The sequence below is a fragment of the Schistocerca americana genome, chromosome 2 (genome assembly GCF_021461395.2).
Source record: "Schistocerca americana isolate TAMUIC-IGC-003095 chromosome 2, iqSchAmer2.1, whole genome shotgun sequence".
Lineage (NCBI taxonomy): Eukaryota > Metazoa > Arthropoda > Insecta > Orthoptera > Acrididae > Schistocerca > Schistocerca americana.
The window spans coordinates 606,433,374-606,451,829 of record NC_060120.1 but is presented as its reverse complement, the minus strand read 5'-3'; the positions used below and the strand labels follow the sequence as shown (position 1 = coordinate 606,451,829).

General features: G+C 42.7%; 1 protein-coding gene across 1 annotated transcript in view; it reads right to left on the bottom strand.

Annotated features, from left to right (window-relative positions):
- Positions 1–18,456, bottom strand: part of LOC124594242 (dynein axonemal heavy chain 8-like) — a 619,801-nt gene that overhangs the window by 360,033 nt on the left and 241,312 nt on the right. Inside the window, exons 17-18 of the mRNA XM_047132606.1 lie at positions 13,349–13,491; positions 10,553–10,733 (exon numbers count right to left, since the gene is read on the bottom strand). Coding sequence (XP_046988562.1) covers positions 10,553–10,733; positions 13,349–13,491 — 324 coding nt within the window. The remainder of the gene's footprint in view (positions 1–10,552; positions 10,734–13,348; positions 13,492–18,456) is intronic.

Sequence of the window (18,456 nt, the reverse complement as noted above, 5' to 3'; positions counted from 1 at the left end):
AACTTGAACAGGCGTCATGGGACGCCCGCACCGAACAAATGCAACGAACAATAAGGAACAAAATGAGATTAGAAAAAAAAGCGTGACGTTGGGAATTGGGGAGGTGCGGCAGCCATGGATCGAATCCGTCCGGCGGATTAAGGGGAGCTTTACTATCTTTGGCCCGAAAAAAAGCATGTTTTTTGAGAATTCTTTTCTCTGGATGTGTTATAGATATCAATGTCAAATTTGATCAAAATGTTTATTGATATTTTCTCTACAAACCAGATTTTTTCGACAGGAAATGTCGAAGAGCCGAAGAGCAAAAGTGGAAGTGCCGTCGGAACGAAACAAAACTTCGATGTAGACCCTCACGCGCGGTATGTCACAGGTCAGCCGGCTCGTCTGAAATCAAAACTGAGTTGACGTTAGCGAAGTATGTAAGATTCTTTAGGAGTTGTATCTCTCTTAAGTTATTTGGGCCATAGGAAACAAAATGGTGGCCATTTGAAAAAATAGGGTTTTTTCATCGATTTTTCGAATTCGTCGGCCAAGTAAAAATATTTATATTTGATGGATCAGAGTAAAAGTGGTACAACTCCTAGACAATTTAGTTAGCTTCTTCGGAAACAAAGAATCATGCCAAACGGTTCAGTGGCGGCCGCGGTGGCCAAGCGGTTCTAGGCGCTTCAGTCCGGAACCGCGCGACTGGTACGGTCGCAGGTTCAAATCCTGCCTCGGGCATGGTTGTGTGTGATGTGCTTAGGTTAGTTAGGTTTAAGTATTTCTAAGTTCTAGGGGACTGATGGCCTTTGCAGTTAAGTTCCATAGTGCTCAGAGTCATTTGAACCAATATGTTCAGTAAGTTTGAAGCTTCCATACCGCGCGATAAAAAAAAGTCCTTTTGAGAAAAACGCGTTTGAAGTTTTGATTACCTATTACCTGAGTTTGACAGTTTGACAGAGCACTGAAAGACCTGAGTCGAAACAAGGCCCCCGGAGTAGACAACATTCCATTAGAACTACTGACAGCCTTGTGAGGCCCATCCCTGACAAAACTCTACCGTCTGGTGAGTAAGATGTATGAGACAGGCGAAATACCCTCAGACTTCAAGAAGAATATAATAATTCCAATCCCAAAGAAAGCAGGTGTTGACAGATGTGAAAATTACCGAACTATCAGTTTAATAAGTCACACCTGCAAAATACTGAAGCGAATTCTTTACAGACGAATGGAAAAACTGGTAGAAGCCGACATCGGGGAAGATCAATTTGGATTCCGTAGAAATGTTGGAACGCGTGAGGCAATACTGACCCTACGACTTATCTTAGAAGAAAGATTAAGGAAAGGCAAACCTACATTTCTAGCATTTGTAGACTTAGAGAAAGCTTTTGACGATGTTGACTGGAATACTCTCTTTCAAATTCTAAAGGTGGCAGGGGTAAAATACAGGGCGCGAAAGCTATTTACAATTTGTATAGAAACCAGATGGCAGTTACAAGAGTCGAGGGACAGGAAAGGGAAGCAGTGGTTGGGAAGGGAGTGAGATAGGGTTGTAGCATGTCCACGATGTTATTTAATCTGTATATTGAGCAAGCAATAAAGGAAACAAAAGAAAAGTTCAGAGTAGGTACTAAAATCCATGGAGAAGAAATAAAAACTTTGAGGTTCGCCGATGACATTGTAATTATGTCAGAGACAGCAAAGGACTTGGAAGAGCAGCTGAACGGAATGGACAGTGTCTTGAAAGGAGGGTATAAGATGAACACCAACAAAAGCAAAACGAGGATAATGGAATGTAGCCGAATTAAGTCGGGTGATGCTTAGGGAATAGGATTGGGAAATGAGACACTTAAAGTAGTAAAGGAGTTTTGCTATTTGGGGAGCAAAATAACTGATGGTCGAAGCAGAGAGGATATAAAATGTAGAATGGCAATGGCAAGGAAAGCGTTTCTGAAGTAGAAAAATTTGTTAACATTGAGTATAGATTTAAGTGTCAGGAAGTCGTTACTGAAAGTATTTGTATGGAGTGTAGCCATGTATGAAAGTGAAACGTGGACGATAAATAGTTTAGACAAGAAGAGAATAGAAGCTTTCGAAATGTGGTGCCACAGAAAAGATTAGATGGGTAGAGGAGGTATTGAATAGAATTGGGGAGAAAAGGAGCTTGTGGCACAACTTGACTAGAAGAAGGGATCGGTTGGTAGGACATGATCTGAGACATCGAGGGATCACCAACTTAGTATTGGAGGGCAGCGTGGAGGGTAAAAATCGTAGAGGGAGACCAAGAGATGAATACACTAAGCAGATTCAGAAGGATGTAGGCTGCAGTAGGTACTGGGAGATGAAGAAGCTTGCACAGGATAGAGTAGCATGGAGAGCTGCATCAAACCAGTCTCAGGGCTGAAGACCACAACAACAACAGCATAACTGTAATATTATGCAACTTACGTTCAGTCTGCTATTTCGGGTCTATAAACTAGTCCTTCCTCATAGAGGGCGTTCTGCTCGATCTGGGCAATCCTGTGCTGCTCCAGAGCCGCTCGTACGGCCGGTGACAAGCAGTTTTTGGCCGCTTGAATCTGGTTGTCGCCCGAATGCTTGGCGAACTGCGTCGAATAGAGTGCCAGGGTGACGTCCATCGTTGTCATGGTCTTAAGAATTGCTGAACACGTTTCGTTGAAGCTGCTCGCTGCCAGGAAAGTCGCAATCTCCAGAGTCTACGCACTAGAATGCAAATGCTTGGGGACTAACTTCCAAACACACGCTTTCAAACTTTCATTTGAATTTTGTGTGTTTTCTCCCAAGGACCGATACAATAACTCGTCCTCCGAAACAAAAAAAACTGTTGCGTGAAAAAGGCCGATTTCAGATAGGTGCATTTTGTGTTCAACCTCGAATAACAAACATTTCCGTTCCGTATTCGGAAAAACCGTTTCAGGGGTGGAGTCTAAACACTTTCATGGATCCAAAAATGCAATTTAAAAAAATCGATTTTTTGAACCAAAAGATAGTAAACCTCTCCTTAACGACGACGGCCGGTGTGCCGGCCAGCCTTTATGAGATTTTAAGGCAATTTCCAACATCTCACTTGGCGACTACCAGGCTGGTACCCAATTTCCGCCTCAGTTACACAATTCGCAAACATTTGCAAAACTTTCGCTCACTTTCAACTATACGCATACATTTGGGCTACACATGTATTCCACCCCAGGGCTAACAGGGTGGCGATAGGAAGGGCATCCGGCCACACCTTACACTAATCATATCAAATTCGTTAACAACCATGCCGACCCTGCATCAATGCGGGACAAAGGCACAAGAAAAGGAAGAAGCAGATAATGGCTATCAACTACAACCGATACAAGTATTAAACAATTTATTTGAGCGCTGATTGAAATAAAGGTTATAATTAAAAATAAAATGGTCACTGATGTTTTTCGCTATGAGGGGCATTCTACAAGTAATTCAACACATTTTCTTTTGTGAAAGCATGTCGCTTTTATTAAGGATTCTAACACATCGTGTTATTCCCCACTCTTTTGGCTACAAAATCCTATTTTTCAACATAATCTCTGTCCAATGCACGGCTTTACGGCACGTTGCTGGGAGGGCACGTATGCCTGCACAGTATCACTCCACTGATCGACGTCGGAGCCAACGTCTTGCTGCCTCAGTAACCTCGCCATGATCCACGTACTGTTTCCCGTGGAGAGCATCGGTCATTAGGCCAAACACATTGGTCTTTATGGACTTCTGTTAGGCGGCGAAGACCCAACGAACACGCACCTTTGAGTACCCCAACTGGTGGACGGATGTGTCAGCACTACCAACAGAGATGTCCTGTTGAACAGCGAGGTGTTTGTGATCCGTTGATCACCTAGAATGAGAATGTCCGCTCTTTCCAGTATTGCAGGAGCTACAGGTGTGTGCGGCTGGCCGGTACGCGGGTGACCGGACAGGTCTGCGCGACTTTGTTACGATGATGACAGATGGCTCGCCCAAAGACTCACCGTGCTTTTGTACAATTACAGGTCTCCGTAGACATCAATATCTGCGATGCTCTTGTTTTCCGCCAAAATAAACTCAATGACAGATCTGCTTGAACTCACCTCCACTACAGACGCCATTTTGAGGGTTACATATAGCGCCACTACATATCAGACCTTTGTTAAACTGTAGGAGATGAAGAGGGAATATTCTACGATGTCCCACAACAAATTCCGCAGTTTTCAACAAAAACTGGCCGAGAAAAAACTGTTGGATTACTAATAGAACGCCCCTACTAGCTACTTTGCAAATACGCAGGTTACTTATGTGCATACACAGCACACTGCGATGGTTACACGTTTAAATTCGTAGTGGTGGGGATACACAGAGTGCGAAATTTAGCACACTGATCTGTCAACTTTGGGAGCAACGATGTCTGTAAGCCAAACGACCTCGATTGGACCTAAACTTGGATGAAAATAAGGTTATGCCAAATGGTTCAAATGACTCTGAGCACTATGGGACTTAACATCTGAGGTCATCAGTCGCCTAGAAATTAGAACTACTTAAGCCTAACTAACCCAAGGACATCCATGCCCGAGGCAGGATTCGAACCTGCGACCGTAGTGGTTACGCGGTTCCAGACTGAAGCGCCTAGAACCGCTCGGCCACACTGGCCGGCAAGGTTATGCCATTCCATGTTGCGTCAACTCTGTGCCAGAGTACATGAATCTTAATGGAAGATGATCGGTGGCGTGGCAGTCTCTCAGAAAACCCATGGTCAGTTTTAACTAAATTGGAATCCGTTGGATCATGGGAGATTGTTTTTAATGGGTGAGAGATCCGAAAAACGTGGTAGTCATGGCAACAGTCGAACACCTCTTCTGTCGCGGTAGATCAGGACAGCATAGAGAAACATCTTCTCTTGCTTAATCTTACTGAAAGATAACGCCACGGAAACGTCGAATACACGTCTTTAAAAAGTCAGAAATAAAGTGATTGTGTCTAGAATACTGGTTATGCATACCAGAGGTGATCGCGCTGTGTATCCAATGTCATGCCACAAAATCGCGTCAAGTGATAGATCAGTGACAACGACAAATGCAGTCTGGCAGCGTCGTTCCCCTTGGAGCCTCCGCACACGGATACGTCCATTGTGATGCAAGCAGAAGCAGGACTCATCTCAAAAGACGATGCGGTATCTCTCTTATATCCAATGGTGTTGTAGGTGCCATACTCTGCTGCTGCGTCAAGGGAAGCGACAACAGTGGTCGCAGTTCTACAGTCTACGGTGCTCCAGACATCGTCGTACTATCCCTATGGAAACCGTCTTGTCCCAAATGAGCCCATTTTCTAATTCAAGGAGCATGATGTGACAATACGATCTTCTATGGCGGGGCGAAAAGTACGAGTAGTACACTTCCTGCCAGTTTGACATTTGTTTCACGTCGCCTTTTTGGTCTTGCAATTTTGATAGCCAGCGGTGTAATTTGGCATGACTCTCGGCACAGACTGGCATTGGCACCGCAGTTAGTGTGTGGACAATCATGGATGATTAAGTGACTGTAGTTGAGGATAGCAAAACGTGGGCGTAATTGCTGAACACCTTTCTCGGATGTTCTTTAACAAAGGAGGATCCAATAGTACTGCTCCAGACTTATTCCATCACCACTGAAAAGGTGAACGATATGGATATTAGTGTCAACGGCTTTTAGAAGCAGCTGCAATCGTTAAAAATTAACAAGGTCTGCAGGCCATATGGAACCTCTATCAGATTACCCACGTAATTAGCCGCTAGTCGTCCCTATTGGAACCGTCATACCCTGCAAATAGGCGCTAATTCAGTTTTCAGTTCTTGGGGTTACAGGAAAGGGGTGGGGGGAAGGGGAGGGGGGCAGACGGGTCACCGTTTGCTACTGCCACCCCCTTCCCACCCAAACAGATCTTCCATCATCCTCACTTTTAACGTGCTCCGATCCCTAGATTTTTATAATATAACCACAAAAAAGTAAAATATTTTAAAAGAATAGACGAATAGTAAGTCATTCTCTGGTACCGAGCGCCGCGGGTTTCGAATCCGCCCCAGACGGCATGGACCTCGATTACCAGTAGAGGTCTCTCCAGCCGTCGGACATGTCCGAAAGACCAGACACCATATCCATATAAGTATATAGTTCTGGTAATACCGGCCATGTCCGTCCTCTTCTGTGCGGATGGATACATGTTACCCGAATTCTTATGGGACTTGGTAAGAATGTCTTCCACGAGTAATGAGTGTGTTGGGTAGGGACACTACGAATGTAGTGTGTGGACATATAAGGTGAGAATGTGGGTCTCGCGGGAGGCGTGCGCGAGATAGTCCTTGCAGTCGCACTGTCCTCTGTGCCCTCAGTGGCTCAGATGGATTGAATAGATCTGCTACCCAGAACCCACGCCTACGCAATGAGAAGACACGTTTGGACGATTTGGCCTGCTGTAGGCGGAGACACTTCAGGTCAGGAGCTCCTGTAAAATCTGTTCTTTAACTACAAGTCGAAAAAAAAACTTTTCCTTATTTATGTCTCATAATTTGTTCTTAAAGGAAAAAGAAATTTGATTTTGACCTTGAGAAACTTTTTTTTTCGTTCCGAAGATTGCTTCTTCGCCATCTAGACGAAGGAGACTAATTATTGTTTACTGGACGGAGAAACCAGTATAATTGGTAAAATGTATAGAGCGTCTGCCATGTAAGCAGGAGATCCCGGGTTCGAATCCTGGTCGGGGCACACATTTTCACCTATCCCCATTGATATATATCAACTCCCGTCAGTAGTTGAAGGTATTAATATATAATTCTAATTTGGGCCTCTTGTAAGTTGAACACTGTTCTTATTTAAGTAACATAAATGGTACAGTGCGAAGTAGTATTATATTTTCTCCGATACCAGTCAGCAAAGGATAACATTTTGAAAATGTCGTTTCTGTATAAGGTAAACGTAGAAGAGATAAATAGTGATTCTGAAGTAGCGAGTACAGTTATTTTCTGCATTATTTAAATGCTGACCGGATATTCAGCCTGGTTGAGTTTTTAGTTCTGCATGAATTTTTGGCAGTTAGACTTACTTCCTCTACCGTATCCACTGACAATTTCGCAAAAAAAAAAAAAAAAAAAAGTACTCCTCTGCCATCAGGAACTGTAGACTTGAAGTAGTATAAACCAGCATTGGCAGGAATTTGGCAAAGATAGAGGGTGTCGTCTTAACAAGGCACTAGGTATGATGTGGGCGCAGAATGAAGCGGGATGTGACCTCACTGACAGGCATAACAGCAGGCAACAACCTCCATCACGGCAGCTGGCACCTGGGTTTGGACCATCGATGAGGGGTAAAAAGACGTCTCACTACATTCTTCAACAGTCACTTGAATATGGCAACAAGTCACGCTAACGTGTAATACCAACGGCTCCGTCTGCCAGAACGAGGTGACAATCCAAAGGACCGGTCAAGCGCATCATGACCTCCTCCAAACAAGTTATCAAAATCATTTAAACTTATAATTATGGGCAATAAAGTAGCATGAAGACTAAGTGTTTCGAAAAGGATGAGAACTTCTACATTTTAGTTACTTTCCTGAGGGTCTTCCCACGTGAATGGGCTTGCGGCCTCACCAGCTGGCTCATTTACATGTTGACCGTACTTCCTCCCCATACTCAATGCTAACAGCAATACCGACGCGTTCGTGAATAGAAGGAAACTTAGTATAGCAAAAACTAAAGACATTTTAGTGAAGAAAAGAATCGGAAACAACCTAAGCAAACAGCTTTCCGTCATTTACTTGTTGACAAAGTCATAGTCATAGTCATGTTTGAAATGCTAATAACTCTTAGGTTTTAAAGAGGGTAAATTATGACTTGGCAAAGTTATGAAATTAGGTTAATATCAGACACCTTAAATCAACTGCACGGCTCATGTGTTGGACGAGTACTTTTCAAGTTATAATTACTCTGAAAAGCAATCTCTCCGAGTTACTGCGGGGTAGCCGCGCCGTCCAAGGCGCCTTGCCACGGTTCGCGCGGCTCCCCCCGTTGGAGGTTCGAGTCTTCCCTCGGGCATGGGTGTGTGTGCTGTCCTTATCATAAGTTAGTTTAAGTTAGATTAAGCAGTGTAAAGGCCTAGGGACCGATGACCTCAGCAGTTTGGTCCCATAGGAACTTACCACAAATATCCAATTTCTTCGAGTTATGCTATAGCCAAGTAGTAAGTTCTCATGTAAACAAATTATTAATTTTTTACTACTACGTTACAATATTTTACATATACAGGGTGAGTTTTTCCACATTGTACAAGCTCTAGGGATTGATCGATGAGAAGAGACGGAACAAAAGGGTCTGATGAACTTAGGTCCGGAAATGCATGGTTTCAATGCTAGAGACCATTTATTCAATCATACTTTGTTACAGAGACTGCGGTCTAATACGCGCTGTACGGTGAAGCCGCAGCTACAATATTGGTTTCCTTCTAGAGGGCGGTACTGTTCCTCGTAAGTCATACCCTAGCGCTCTCTCCTGCCATAATGATTGGTAATGTTGTATCAGACTCACTTCTCTTGGTGATTCAGCTTGTAGTGGATGTGATACAGCGGTGTACTCAATGGTTCCGAATTCGAATCGCTAGCTTGCCGACATGGTGTTTACTTACGGAAAGGCCAGTGGCAACGGGTGGTGGGCAGCAAGGGTTGTATCATAAGACCTATCCCCGCCGATAACAACCACAGCATTCAATGTTTGCAACAGTGTTTCGCCGTTTGTCTGAGACTGGGCCATTTCAGGAAGCAGGAAATCATGAAGGACGTACCCGAAATGACTGGATACCAGACTTTGAGGAAAATGTTATTAGCACTGTGGAAGGCGACCGCCATGTCAGTACCAGGCAGTTGGCCCGCCAGTACAGGGTAAGCCAGACGATTACGTGGAACATTCTCCGTGACATTTGCTACTACCCTTATCACTTACAGCGTGTGCAGAGCTTACTAGCGAAAGACTTTCCACATCGGGAGCAGTTTTGTCACTGGTTTCTTCACCAGGCGACCACGATTCCGGGATTTGTATCATCCATCCTATTCACAGACGAGGCCACTTTTACGCGGAGTGGTATCTTCAACTTTCATAGCAGTCATCTGTCAGATAGTATGCAGAACCACCATGGTACGGCGACAGCGAATCATCAGCATCGGTGCAGCCGGAAAGTGTGGTCCGGTATAATCGGCGACCGTGCTTTGGGACCAGTCTTTCTTCCACATCACTAACAGGCCGGGACTATCGTTTCTTGTGGATGACTTTACCTCCCCTGCTGGAAGAAGTGTCATTGACGACTCGAAGGGTTATGTGGTTGCAATATGATGGTGCTCCAGCCCACTTCGCCGTTAACGTCCGGGCGCTTCTCAATCGTGTCTTCCCTGGTCGATGGATCTGATAAGCATTGTCTGCTCGTTCACCAGATCTCAACCAGTGCGATTTCTGGTTATGGGGCCACCTCAAAAGTATGGTTTATGTAGAGCCCATTCCAGCAGTGGAGACACTGGGGCAGCGTGTTCATGCTGCCTTTAACACTGTTCGTATGCAGCTTGGCCAATGTGAACGAGTGAGACAGAACATGCTACGGCGCGTACACGCATGCGTTGAGGCACATGGAAATCATTTTCAGCACATACTGTAACTGTGGCTATATGGTACAGCGCGTATTAGACCGTAGTCTCTGGAACAATATGTGACTGAATAAATGGTCTCTAGCATGGAAACCGTGTATTTTCCGATATAAGTTCATTAGACCGTTTTTGTTTCGTGTCTTTTCATCGATCCATCCCTAGAGTTTGTACACGGTGGAAAAAAGCATCCTGTTTATTGTTATTAGTAACATATAACAAAACCGTAGACATCCGTGGCATATTAAAAGTGAGTAATGACAAGTTATATTTGTTCTCGGAATGTAGGATTTGGAGAGAAATGGTCGAATTTTTTGAATTCCTTAGGGACCAAACTGCTGAGGTCATCGATCCCTAGACTTACACGGTACTTAAACTAACTTATGCTGAGAGCAACACACACACACCCATGGTCGAGGGGGACTCGAACCTCCGGCGGGAGGGGCCGCGCAATCCGTGATATGGCGCCTCGAACTGCGCTGCTACTGCGCGCGGCGCTGTGGGGAGAGAGGAGGTCACACAGAAAAAAAGCTCTGGAGTGGGCGTAGGCATCATTCTCATCTGGGTTCTCTCAAAAGAGACACAACGATGAACCATATTTTGACAGTCATCTTAACTAACAAATGTGACCCCCCCCCTTACCACCCGAATCGAACACTAGCTCCGCACCTGGGCGAAATACCGAGAAGAACTTACATGAGAAATTCGTGGAGGTAATTTCCGTTCGTGTATTTTCTGTACACATTGTGTTTCGTTGTACTTAAAAGAAGTAACCTCACACAAGTCAATGTGTAATTTCGAATTCCTCTTGTATACAAGACTGTCGATTTACACTGCACCAATTAGAGGATGTAATAAATTTAATTCACAATATAAAGATTAAGGAACTTTCATGTATGCTTACCCATGACAATTTCTAGCGTTCGTATGACGTGTACGTCTGGAATTCTCCTTATCTGTTCGCTTGTCTCTTCATATTTCTCAAATTCTTCCTTTATCTCCTGTATAATTGGATCCTTTTCCACAAATTTTATGACTTTCTCCTCTCGGTCATTATCCCACAAGTAAGCATACGTCAAATAATGCTGAAAACAAGAAAAACATACAACGAGCATGAAAAACACTACCACGAGCAATATGGTTTTATCGTAGGTATTTCCAGAGGCACAAAAATATTTATTTGCCGAAATAACGTGGATTTTGTTGAATGATTCGTATTTTTCTTTGTCTATTCCAAGAGGTAGAGCAAAATGTTGAGATTCGTTACATTACAGATCCTCGATTCAGACGGGTTGGGACTGAGAGGTTCCCAACTGGAGATAAATGGGAGGAAATAATCACGAAAAGTTACAGTTCATTTGCCTTAGAACAAAGATAAACCTCCCAAAAACCGGACGCAGGGTTTGGAATGCTTTCGTATGTGAGAGTGTGAGTTGGTGTACGTTAGTGTGGGTGGGGGAGGGGAAGAGGAGGGGAGGGGGAGAGAGAGAGAAAGAGAGAGATAGAGAGAGAAAGACAGCTGTATTCATGGATCTGTATATGTGCCAATAATATGAGATATTAGTGATTATAATTTTTGAGAAGTTCTGGCGACTGCGATTGTAGATTACTACTAATAGAAGTGGTGCTGTAAATAACGCGGCCCTCAGTGTACAGGAAATGAACGAAATAATATGAAAAACTTGCTATAAACACCTCATTTCCGGAACTTCTTTTTTGACTCACCTGTAGCTCCCTAACGCTGTCTTTTGCTTTGTACTATTTTGTAAACCGGCACGTCTGTGCTCATTGTGGTCTTACGTTGATTGCCATATTTCCGGACCTTTCACATATCAAACGAGGGCTATTTCTAACAAGGGAAATTGCCCATCGCGCCCCTCTCACATTTAGTGGTAAGAGGGCGCAGTGGACAGCCTATCAAAAACGGAAGACATATCAAACGTGAAAACAGGAAGAAGGTGTACGTGTACTGAACTGTGAGAAACAAGCAAAACAGGAACAGTGTACAGTCCATGGAGAAGTGCAATATTGAGGAGGCGGAAACAGTCTAGGCACCATGGTTAAGAGGTCACGGTGTTAGACTATAAAACGGACGAACAGTGTTTAGCGCTCTCCCATGCAAATTTCATTTTTTTCCTCTGCTGTTCCTCAACCAGAAAACACGTCTGGTGTGTCATACACTGCATTAATAATAGTACGTGTGTCATATGATAGGAATCTCTTATTGACACACCTAATTTGTACGCTTCGCAAGTGAGTGAGACGTGCCTACTTGCTCGATTTAGGTGTCCGTATTAATGTGAATGTGATTATTCCCAACAAAATGATGAAAACATAGTAATTTGTCACATATGCTGCAACAAATCAACGCAACGGTTTCACAATCACACAGTTTCTATGTGCTCTATCAAAACATATGTTTTTAACGTTTTTGAATTTGCATTCCGTTTTAGAAGTTTTGACTCTTGAATTCCTGTTTGTAACCTAGTTCACACCCATTTATTTGTTGTTTTCATTTATGCGAGACGTCTATGTGGTATCTCGCCTGTTCTCATTATTCAGTCCCACATGACGCATATTCTGTAACCAATATGTAGTATGACAGCTGCGAATACTACAGAAAGAGAACAAACATTTCAATGACCGGACGAACAGTTCATAACGTTATGATAAACAAAATAAAATAGTGGCACGAGGGAGTTTTGTACACGGTTCGGCAGCCTGACAGTCCAACACGGTGACCTTTTTTTTATCTCATTTTGTTCGTTAATGTTCGTTGCGTTTGTTAGGGGCGGACGTCCCATGACACCCATTGGAGTTCGTCGTTAATCCATTCACTCAGTTTTTTTATTACAGATGGCTGCTAACCCTCCGACCGAACACGCTGAGCTACCGTGTCGGCAGCCGCTTAACCACGACGCAATTGTTTCTGGCTTTCACAGTCCAGTACATCTTCTTCCTGTTTTCATGCTTGATCTATGTTCAGTTTTTGACGGGGTATCCATTGGGTCAGCTTATCAATATGCCTGAGGGGGATACGATGGGACGTTTTCCTTACAAGTGCCCATATCTTTGGTCCATTTGGTGAAAATAGTCTCAATTATTTCTAGAAGAAATAAAGAAATTGGGCAGTGTCTGGTTGCTGGATTTATATCAGCAATTTAATCCACAGCCACGGAGATTAAACACCATTCTCATGATTAAAATAAGTCTCACTTCTATAAGTAGTGTCTAGAGTTATTGTATCATCTGTTCTAGAGGTTACAAAATTCAAAGAAAATCTAAATATATAAGTGGGAGTGGAAAGGTGGCTAGTAATGACTACGACAATAATTGAGGTTTTAACAGTATAGCACAGGAGGGAGACTGCGTAGCGTTTGAAAAGAATGAAGGTGAACACTATTCTTTCCTGCGTCTTTCATGCACAAGGCCTACCTATGAAGGCACAGCGATCTGCAGTAGATAACTGTTTATTTCTCTCAGTTAGTCAGTTGCAGATCGGAAATTTTGATACTATTTCTACATCGAGTATTGTTGTCTGTTTGAAACAGGCTTTTATTATATTCGTTCTATAATGAATTCCGTTATAATTAACTACCAGCACAGAATATATGGGACTTGAATTTCAGTTTGACCATTGGGTAATTGGATGATTTCAGAAACCCAAAATCTGATGTAAGATACACGACTCATAACATACATCTATGAGTTTGTTGACTTCCGGTTTGAGCATTGTAACAACATTCCTCAGTGTCGACATCGTGCGGTCCACATCGTTGTCGGCGATGACGCTGCGGAAGTAGTTCTTGCCATATGATGCTATTGCAGCGAAGTCGGCACCCTCTGTAAATAATGAGACAAGTATCACCCGTTAATTTCAATTCCACAACAAGAAACAAAAAGACACATTTATGAGAAATATATCCTGTCAATGCGCTTCAGGAGAGCTGGGTGAACTGGGTTTTCAATCTTGATAGTCCTGAAAGCAAATTCAGAGCTGCAACTACTGTACACTTCGCCCAGTAAGTGGTACAATGGTAAATGTTTAGAGTACGTTAAATACAGTGTTAGTACAAAGAATCCACATATACTGAAGAATTTACAAACGAACATTACGACGACAGTTACAATCAGCGTACAGTTACTCCATAAAGATCGCGAAAGGAATGTGTGTGTTACTGAGCAGGGCTGTCATTTCGTTGTATTGGTGGCGAGTGTTTTTGTACTTAGTATGAGACTGAGTGTTCATTCGCGGAGCCTTTCATTGTTGCTGGCGACTGGCTATAAATGTTACAGCTTTTAACATCGAAGATTAACCTTTTTTTAAAGCCAGATGGATTTAATTTTGGACTGCTGACATTCTGGCCAGGCGAGAACTAAAAGTTTCTTCACTGCCTTCAAAACACTGAAAATCAGCCAAGTTCTTGGGATGTAGGAAAGGTGTTATCGATAAAAACCACGTCACACTGCAGCTTCCCGCATCATCAGTTCCGAGCAGGAGGTTTAATTTTCTAACGTATATGATTCTGATTCTAACGACCTAGTTACATACGGTTTCCTTTAATTCATCTCCATCTATATGATTACTCTGCAATTCGCAATTAAGTGTCTGGCATGGCGTACATCGAACCACCTTCAAGCTATTTCTCTACCGTTTCCCTCTCGAACAGCGTGCGGGAAAAATGAATTGTTAAATCTTTCCGCACGAGCTCTGATTTCTCTTATTTTATTAATACGATCATTTATTTTTGTTGCTTTCAGAGGAAAAAGTTCTTGACTAAAATTTCGTGATAACATACTGCCGCAACAGAAAATGCCTTTGTTTTAATGACTGCTAGCCTACCTCGCTTTTATATCCATGGCACTCTCTTCCCTGTTTCACGATAATACCAAACGAGTTGCTCTTCTTTGAATTTTTTCGATGTCCTCCATTAATCCTATCTGATGTGGATCCCTCACCGTGCGGCAATACTCCAGAATTGGGATCACAAGCGCAGGGTAGCTAGTCTCTTCACTCTTACATCTGTTGCATTTCTAAGTGTTCTGCCAATAAAACGCAGTCTTTGACTCACTTCCTCCATAACATTATATAACCTATGTGATCGTTCCAATTTAAGCTATTCGTAGCTGTAATCGCTAAATATTTAATTGATTTCAGAGCCTTTAGATTTGTGAGATTTATCGTGTAACACAAATTTAGCGGATTCCTTTTAGTACTCATGTGAATGACCTCACTTTTTCATTATTTAGAGCCAATCATGGACCTTCCCGTTGGTGAGGTGGCTTGCATACCTCAGTGATACAGATAACTCTACGGTGGGTGCAACCACAACGGAAGAGTGTCTGTTGAGACGCCAGACAAACGTGTGGTTCCTGAAGAGGGCAGCAGCGTTTTCAGTAGTTTCAGAGGCCACGGTCTCGATGATTAACTGATCTGGCCTTGTAACATAAACCAAAACGGCCTTGCTGTGCTGGTACTGCGAACGGCTGAAAGCAAGAGGAAACTACACCCGTAATTTTTCCCGAGGGCATGCAGCTTTTATATGGTTACATGATGATGGCGTCCTCTTGGGTAAAATATTCCGGAGGTAAAATAGTCTCCCATTCGGATCTCCGGGCGGGGACTACTCAGGAGGACGTTGTTATCAGGAGAAATAAAATGGCGTTCTACGGGTCGGAGCGTCGAATGTCAGATGCCTTAATCGGGCAGATAGGTTAGAAAATTTAAAAAGGGAAATGGATAGGTTGAATTTGGATATAGTGGGAATTAGCGAAGTGCGGTGGGAGGAGGAGCAGGATTTCTGGTCAGGTGAATACAGGGTTATAAACACAAACTCAAATAGGAGTAATTCCGGACTACGTTTAATAGTGAATAAGGAAATAGGACTGTGGGTAAGCTGCTGCGAATGTCATAGTGAGTGCTTTATCGTAGCCAGTATAGATATGAGACTCACACCCATCACAGTAGTAAACGTTTGTGTGTCAACTAGATCCGCAGATGATTAAGAAATTGAAGAAATGTCTGATAAAAGAAAAGAAAATTTTTCAGGTAGTTGAGGGAGACGAAACTTTTCTTGTGATGTGGGACTGGAATTCGATAGAAGGTAACGGAAGAGAAGGAAAAATAGTAAGTGAATATGGGCCAGGGAAAGGAATGAAACAGGAAACCACCTGATAGAATTTTGCACAGAGCATAAGTTAATCATCGCTAATACTTGGATTAAGAATCATGAACGTAGGTTGTACTGATAGAAGAGACCTAGAGACACCGGAGAGAGTCTCGAGATTAATTACACACACATCAAAAAAAGTTTTGCATCACCCCGGTTCCCAGAACTCCTGAAGATAGACGTTGACTGTGGATATTGTATCATGGACACAGTCCCTTTGACTGTTCTGAGATGTCACTAAACCCGCCCAAAGAAGTAAACAACCATGTATTAGCAGCGCCTATTAGACGGAGGGGGTCCGACAGCCGACGCTACGGTCGCAGGTTCGAATCCTGCCTCGGGCATGGGTGTGTGTCATGTCCTTAGATTAGTTAGGTTTAAGTAATTCTAAGTTCTAGGGGACTGATGACCTCAGAAGTTAAGTCCCATAGTGCTCAGAGCCATTTGAACCATATAAGGAAGATGAAATTGTAGGTAGGAAATGGAAGAAGACGTAGATCAAGATGGCATGGCAGAGATGATACTACGAGAAGAATTTGACCACGCACTGAAAGACCAAAGTCGAAATAAGGTAGCAGGAATAGACGACCTTCCGTCAGAGCTACTGGTGTGCAAGATGTATGAGACGGGTATAAAGCCCTAACATTTCAGGAAGAATTAAATAATTCCAATTCCAAAGAAACCAGGGCCTGGAAGTTTGAATATTACCGAACTATCAGTTTAATAAGCCATGGTTGCAAAATAGTAACATGAATTATTTACGGAAGAATGGAAAACTGGTAGAAGTCGCCCTCGGGGAAGATCAGTTTGGAATCCCGAGAAATGTAGGTACATGCGAGGCAACAATGTCCCTACGACTTATCTTAGAAGATAAGTTAAACAAAGACAAATTTACGTTTATAGCATTTGTAGACTTAGAGCTTTTGACAAGGTTGACTGGAATACTCTCTTTCAAATTCTGAAGGTAGCAGGAGTAAAATCAGGGAGTGAAAGGCTATTCACAACTTGTACAGAAATTAGACGGCAGTTGCGTATAAGAGTCGATGGGCATTAAAGGGAAGCGGTGGTTGAAAAGGAGTGAGACAGCGTTGTAACTTATTCTCGATGTTATTTAATCTGTACAGTGAATAAGCAATAAATTAAACCAAAGATAAATTTGGAGTAAGATTTAAAGTCCAGGGAGAAGAAATAAAAACTTGGAGATCTGCCGATGACATTGTAATTATGTTAAGAGACAGCACAGGACTTGGAAGAGCAGCTGAACGGAATGGACAGTCTTGTAAGGATACAAGATGAACATCAACAAAATCAAAACAAGGATAATGGGATGTAGTCGAATTAAATCAAGTGATGCTGTGGGAATTAGATTAGGAAATAACACATTTAAAGTAGAATTATTTGGGCATCAAAATAACTGATGATGGCCGAAGTAGAGAGAATATAAAACGCTGTCTGACAGTAGCAAGAATAGCGTTCCTAAAGAAGAGAAACTTGTTAACATGGAATATAGATTTAAGTGTTCGGAAGTCTCTTCTGAAAGTCTTTGTATGGAGTGTAGCTACGTATGGAAGTGAAACGATGACGATAAACAGTTTACACACGAAGAGAATAGAAGGTTTTCAAATGTGGTGCTACAGAACAATCCTAAAGATAACTAATGAGGAGGCAATGAATGGAATTGGGAGAAAAGATATTTGTGGTATAACATGAATAGAAGAAGGGATCAGTTGACAGGAAACATTCTGAGACATCAAGGCATCACTAATTTAATACCGGAGGGAAGTGTGGGGGGCTAGAAATCGTATAGAGAGACCAAGAGATGGTTGCAGTAAGCGGATTCAGGATGTAAGCTGCAGTAGTTATTCTAAGATGAAGAGGCTTGCACAGGTTAGGGTAGCATGGAGAGCTGTATAAAACCTGTCTTCGGACTGAAGACCACAACTACAACAGAATCAGTTGCCACTTTTCGCGTCATACAGATATCTTTTCTAAAGCATTTTGCAATTACTTTTGATCTTCTGACGACTTTACAAACAGTAAATGATAACATTATATGATCATATGAAATCAGTCTAGGAGGGTTGCTCAGATTGTCTCCTAAATCATTTATAAAGCTTAGGAACAGCAGAGGACCTATAACACTTCCTTTGGGAACGCCAGGTATCACTCGTGTTCTGCGTGATGTCTTTCAGTCAATCATTACTAACTGTGACCTTTCTGACGAAAAGCACGAATCGAGTCGCACAACTGAGACGACACTCCATAGGCATACAATTTGATAAGAAGTCGCTCGCGAGGAACTGTGCTGAAAGCATTCTGTAAAACTAGACATATGGAATCAATTTGAGATCCTCTGTCGATATCACTCATTACTTAACGTGAATAAAGAGCTAGTTGTACTCGGTAAGTACGATATTTTCTGAATCCGTGCTCACTACTTGCCGATAGATCGTTTTCTTCGAGGTAACTTATAATGATCGAACACAGTATATGTTCCAAAATCCTACTCCAAATCGACGTTAGTGATATGGGTCTGTAATTCAGCAGATCAGTCGAATTTCCGTTCTTGAGTATTGGTGTGACCTGTGCAACTTTCCAGTCCTTAAGTTCGGAATTTTCGTCGAGTGAGCGGTTGTAT